This window comes from Myotis yumanensis, unplaced genomic scaffold (genome assembly GCF_028538775.1).
Source record: "Myotis yumanensis isolate MYYU_CA2020_CCGP unplaced genomic scaffold, mMyoYum1.0.hap1 SCAF_7, whole genome shotgun sequence".
NCBI lineage: Eukaryota > Metazoa > Chordata > Mammalia > Chiroptera > Vespertilionidae > Myotis > Myotis yumanensis.
The window spans coordinates 14,167,912-14,174,189 of NW_027223758.1; the positions used below are offsets into that span (position 1 = coordinate 14,167,912).

Here is a 6,278-nt window from a genome sequence, read left to right on the forward strand (position 1 = left end):
TTCCCAGTCGTTCTGCTGTTAGGGTCAATTTGCACATTACCGCCCTAACAGGTTTGGCTCAGTGGATAGAGCATCGGCCTGAGGACTGAAGGGTCCCAGGTTCGATTCTCGTCAAGGGCATGTACTCTGGTTGCGTACACATCCCCAGTAGGGGGTGTGCAGGAGGCATATTACCGGTTTATTATATAGGATAGAAGCTTGGTGCACGGGTGGGAGCCAGCTGGCTTGCCCTGAAGGGTGTCCCAGATCAGGGTGGGCAGGGGACCCCCAGCTCCCTACCATCGCCCACGGTGCCCATGCAGCCTCAGCCCGCAGCTGCAGCCTCCCCCAATCGTGGGCTCCGCCCCTGCCTGGGCCTAAGGCCTCTGGCCCAGGCGTTAGGCTCGGGCAGGGGACCCGGGAAGCTGCAGCCGCCCCCCGATCGTGGACTCCGCCCCTGCCCGGGCCTTATGCCTCTCCCGAGGCGTTGGGCCCGGGCAGCGGGGACCCCCAGCTGCAGCCGCCCCTGCCCGGGCCTAAGGCCTCTGGCCGAGGCGTTAGGCCCGGGCAGGGGACCCCCGAAGCTGCAGCCGCCCCCGATCGTGGACTCCGCCCCTGCCCGGGCCTTACGCCTCTGGCCGAGGCGTTAGGCTCGGGCAGGGGACCCCGGCAGCTGCAGCCGCCCCCGATGGTGGACTCCGCCCCTGCCCGGGCCTTATGCCTCTGGCCGAGGTGTTAGGCTCGGGCAGGGGACCCCCGAAGCTGCAGCCGCCCCCCGATCGTGGACTCCGCCCCTGCCCGGGCCTTATGCCTCTGGCCGAGGCGTTAGGCCTGGGCAGGGGACCCCCGAAGCTGCAGCCGCCCCCGATTGTGGACTCCGCCCCTGCCCGGGCCTTATGCCTCTGGCCCAGGCGTTAGGCTCGGGCAGGGGACCCCGGAAGCTGCAGCGCCCCCGATCGTGGACTCCGCCCCTGCCCGGGCCTTATGCCTCTGGCCGAGGCGTTGGGCCCGGGCAGCGGGGACCCCCAGCTGCAGCCGCCCCTGTCCGGGCCTAAGGCCTCTGGCCGAGGCGTTAGGCCCGGGCAGGGGACCCCCCAAGCTGCAGCCGCCCCCCGATCATGGACTCCGCCCCTGCCCGGGCCTTATGCCTCTCCCGAGGCGTTGGGCCCGGGCAGCGGGGACCCCCAGCTGCAGCCGCCCCTGCCCGGGCCTAAGGCCTCTGGCCCAGGCGTTAGGCTCGGGCAGGGGACCCCGGAAGCTGCAGCCCCCCCGATCGTGGACTCCGCCCCTGCCCGGGCCTAATGCCTTTGGCCAGGCGTTAGGCCCAGGCAGCGGGGACCCCCCAGCTGCAGCCGCCCCAATCGTGGGCTCCGCCCCTGCCAGGCTGCAGCTGCCCCCCCATGTGCGCTCTGCCCCTGCCCGGGCCTTTCGCCTCTGGCCAGGCGTTAGGCCCAGGCAGGGGACACCCCAAGCTGCAGCCTCCCCGATCGTGGGCTCCACCCCTGCCTGTTCCTAATGCCTCTGGTCTAGGCGTTAGGCCCAGGCAGCGGGGACCCCCAGCTGCAGCCACCCCCCCACCCAGCTCAACAGCTCCCTGATAGTGGGCTCGGGGCAGCGGAGACTGACAGCTGCAGCCACCCCAGGATCTCGGGCTCCTCCCCTGCCCAGCTCCCATCGCTGGCTCCACCCCTACTTCCCACTATCACTGGCCAGTGCCGCAAAGGCCAGGACCGCCTTTGCCCTGTCCCCCGGCTCTTAGCTACCCCCTGGGTTTCTGATCACTGTCAGTGCCAGGGGGCTTCTTCTGTGCTTTCCCTTTTGCCTTCCTGCATTGTGCCTACATATGCAAATTAACCGCCATCTTTGTTGACAGTTAACCGCCATCTTGGCTGGTGATTAATTTGCATATCTCGCTAATTAGCCAATGGGAAGGGTAGCGGTCGTACGCCAATTACCATTTTTCTCTTTTATTAGTGTAGATAAATCGAGTGGGAAGTCCTCTTTCAGGTGGGTACCTTGTTTCGCTCAACATTGGGCTTCAGTAACTAGAGAAGAGGAAGCGTATTAGGAGGAAACTGTCATCTGTGCCATCCTACACATCCATAGTTTCCTTCTCAAAGGGAAATCCTAGCTACTCTACCCCCAAACTAGCACACTTATCAAAGAAAATTTAACTGGGGAAGCCACTTGTCCACGGGATCTCCTCTATTGGTTCAAGGATGATGGAACTTTCTAGGTTTCTATTTATTTGTTTACATTGGAGAAATGCAATTTAGAGTTGGTCTTCAGGGCCAATAAAACTAGCTTCTAATTCTAATGTCTCCCCAGCCCAACCTCAGTACTTCCTCCTCATAAAAGCAGTTCTTTATCTTCTGTTCATAAGAGAGCAGTTAATATAGTTGCTTCATTTACAAGCAGTTATTAGCTCTTTAGTATTTCACCTGTACTCATTCACTTACCTCTCAGCTAAGGTTCTAAGGTAGGGCCCAGCTACCTACATTAGGTGATTCTGATGTTTTCTAGAGTAAACTACATACTGAGACACCAAGGTGCTTTTGCAAAATGCCAATGCCCAGCACTACCTCAGACATTAGGGTACAGTTAGTCTGGATGTGTGGCCTGAGCAAAGGTAATTTTAGTGTTGCAAGGAATTCCAGTGTGGAGATGGCCATGAAGCCCAGCTCCAGTACATCTGTGTGCACACCCGTGCCTGGGCAGGTGCTTGCCCCTGGACCTCACACCTCTGCAGGTGCCTTCTACTAAGCTTACTGCCTTTAACCTACCTTCTAAAAACCTGTCAAACACATTAGGCAGGAGAAAAGAAACAACATTTGTAGTATTATTTTATTTGTCAGAATTTCCAGAACCAGGGTCTCTACTGGACAAGTAGAAAAATAGAAAACTGTACTACGAAAAGGCAACTATGACAAATAAGTATACTCGTAAAGGGGCTCCTTGGACTCGAGCAAATGCAGAGTTCACCCTGGGCAGCATAGCCCACAACAACAGAAAGGAACTGGTGTCCCCACATTTCGAGATGTGTTTCTCTCCAGAGCTCTACTAGCTGGCCCAGTCCTGGAACCGGAAGCAATCACTTGCTATCTTCCACACTGTGTTGCTAGGTGAGGCCTGGGCAGTCAGAAGGAAGTTCTGGTTGAAGTCCCGTTGTTTGTTGCCTTCAAACTTCACTGTTCCACAGATCACAACGAGGACTGTGGTCTGGCTTGGGGTGGCTTCATCATGTACAGGCTGGCAGTCAACCACATTGATTTGGAACTCACTGGAAGGCAACATTTCAAAAAACTCACTCAAGGACTCTTGTCCTGAAACTGCGTTTCCATTCCACACCAGGGTGGCTGTGCCCATGTAGAGGCGGGACAGCAGGCGCCTCCGCTTATCCATGGTGGTGTAGTAGACGTTGACGAACTCCTCAGCAGCCCTGCAGGCTTGATCCACGTAGGTCTTGAAGTCTACGGATGCCATCTCTGGCTTTCCCGAAGGAGGCCTCCACCCAGGTGCTTCCTGCACCTGAGGGAGCCGGGGCTGTGGGGCAGGAAGGTTGAAGAGAACCCAGGTGAATGCCAAACTTCGCTCTATCCTAACAAAGAACAATCCTCCTTTTCTATTGGTGGTAAAACACTTAATTACATACTATAGAGAGATGACTCTAGTCTCAAACGACTGCCGACACCTCATCTTACTAAACCTCTGTTTGTTCCTCTTAAAATGGAAATATTACCACTTGTGGCACAGCTGTAATGTGAGAAATTGCTTAGTTAGAAAAGCCTGATACCTACCATCTCAGAAAATAGTAGCCATTACTATGAATTTTAAAAATCTCATTTTATAAAACAGTATACATGACTATGGAAGGTCAGTTTTTCCTGAAAGTGTGGATAGTGAGGAAAATTTATCCGGTAAAGATAGTGGACCTTGTTGAAGGGAACAGTGGCCCAATAGAGGCCAAACAGATGGCATAAGCTCATCAGTTGGTGACAGTCTTCATGGGTTCACTCCAGAGACGTTTTAAAAAAAAAGTCAAGTTTCTTAAGAGGGTAAGAGAACAAATGCCACAAGGACAGAACCAAAACGGTGGCCATAATTCTCATGATAAGCTATAAACAGCAAACCTGGCAGCTGGCTGGGAATGAGAATGGAGAACACCTAGCATCTGTGAGCACGAATACCCACCACCGGGTAAGTCCTATAAGCCACAATGGAAAGACAAGATAGAACCAAGGAGATTCTATGGGATGAGAGCGGCAAAAATAATTTCAACTGTAGCTGCGATGCTACATTTCCCTCCAAAAAAACCCAAAAACAAAAACAAAACGTCCAAAAGCATAAAGAAATAGTATTATTTGTGTGTTTGTTTTTTTAAGGGTATGATACAACTGTTATAGTTCCCTGTTCTTTTTCGCATGTCGGACCAATCTATGTCGAAGTTCTCATTGGTCCAACCGGATCAGAAAATATTTCACTAAAAAAGAATCCAACATTACTGAAATAGTGGATATGCTTATAGTTACAAAATTAAATATTAAACCTTTCCTTAAATTTCTCAGACCTTAGTTTTTTAAAAAATGAAATCCATAAAAGATTACACAGAGGACCTGGGAGAAGTCGGGGCTGAGAAGAGTGGAGGCCTCCGCCTCCCTTAAAGAACTGTAAGGCGCCAGGAGATAGCACCGTCTTAGGGGTGGGCAGTTCCAGGGCCAGATGCAGACCTTGGTCTTCTCATTCCCTCCACGAACCTGAAGTCAAGCCTCCGCAAACACTCTCAGCTGGCATTTGCTAAATGCTTTGCACGCATTACCTCACTGAATGGTCGCCACAAATGGGCGAGAGGGTATGAGTAGCACTAAACAATTATACCTAACAAGAAAACTGAAACAGGTTTAGTCAAGGTCTTGAAAGCAAGCACACTCCTAATTTATCATTTATAAGAACGCGTGGAGCCCTTAAACATGTTGTCAAGATTATGCTGACCTTTTACTGGCTTATTTTTTTTAAAGTTCCTGCATTTTGAAACCAAGGCTATCGGAGCACAATTCCCGGATGCTAGTTTGAAAATTCCGTTCAGGGGCCCAAGTTTCTGTCTTGCTGGAATTCTGAACCACGCGGGTCCACATTCATCGCCTGGACATAACCTCAGTCCCTCTACCATCTCACGGATCTCAGACACCCGCCTCTGCTCCCCACCCCCGTTCCCAGCCCCTGTGGGGTCCCCCAAGTGGTCTTTCCAAACACAGGTAACAACCTGCCCGCCCCGAGGCTTCACAAAACGACCACTGACCACCGCACGGGGGCCACTTACAGGGCTGAGGGCCCGTCTCCATCAAGTCAGAGGAAAGGAGACTGGAAACAAGTAGGACCGGAGAGGCTCTGAAGCTCGCCGCTTCCCAGGGTCCCCGCCCTCAGGTCTTTGAGCCTGGACCTGAGATGAAACAGGCCCCGTTTCTGGTGGCGAGTGGCTGTCAACCGAACCAGTAAAGCACGCTCTTCCTGGACCCAAACCTGCTCCAGGGCACGGGCACTTCATCGTCAAGCGCACCGACTGCCCAGCGTTTCGCACAGGCCAAAGCCTTTCCCAGACCCGCAGCGCTGCCACCCGGGCAGGGGCAACACCCGGCTTCACCCTGACAATGGAGGGAGGGCGTGGGGGACACACGTGGGAGGTGTCTCGGGAGTCCCTCCGACTGCCCGCCCGGGGATCACCTACCTGCGCCGGCGAAGGACGGGGTCGCCGTGGGCGGCGATCTCGGTCAGCCCGGGTTGGCGTTGGCGTTGGCGGTGGCCCTCCTCCCGGCGCCCCCCGCGCGGACCACAGCTCCTCGGAGAATCGGTCCCCGGAGGTCGCGGGGCGGGCCTGCGGGGGCTCCGCGCCCCTCCGCTGCTCGCCGAGGAGGAGGCGGGAAGAGCCACCCTCCGCAGCTCGCTGAGGAGGAGGCGGGAAGAGCCGCCCTCCGCTGCTCGCAGAGGAGGAAGCGGGAAGAGCCTCCCTCCGCTCCTCCTCTTCTTCCCGAGAGGTCCCGTCCGACCGCCGGGACCTCGGAGACAGAGACCGGAGTCGGCCCCCGCGCGGCCCGCGGTGCGGTGAGCCCGCAGGAGCGCCCCGACAGCGCCCGCCCACCTGCCGTGAAAGGCAGTTGTGCCAGCCAGTGGCACGGCGAGCTCGCAGGCTAGCTCCGCCTACGTGTGGCTCAAAGGAGAGGGCGACTTCCGGGAGAGGCGCCTTCCCAGAAGACCGCGGCCAATCTACGCCGAAGTTCTCATTGGTCCAACAGGATCATAGACTC

The 6,278-nt window shown here is 55.8% G+C and overlaps 1 protein-coding gene across 1 annotated transcript; it reads right to left on the minus strand.

Annotated features, from left to right (window-relative positions):
- Positions 1-2,804: 2,804 nt before the first annotated feature.
- Positions 2,805-6,074, minus strand: NXT1 (nuclear transport factor 2 like export factor 1). The gene is made up of 2 exons (XM_070421416.1): positions 5,702-6,074; positions 2,805-3,522 (listed from the first exon to the last, which is right to left on the minus strand). Exon 2 carries the CDS (start codon positions 3,460-3,462, stop codon positions 3,040-3,042), a length of 423 nt encoding a protein of 140 aa, XP_070277517.1. The 5' UTR covers positions 3,463-3,522; positions 5,702-6,074; the 3' UTR covers positions 2,805-3,039.
- Between the last annotated feature and the right edge of the window lie 204 nt (positions 6,075-6,278).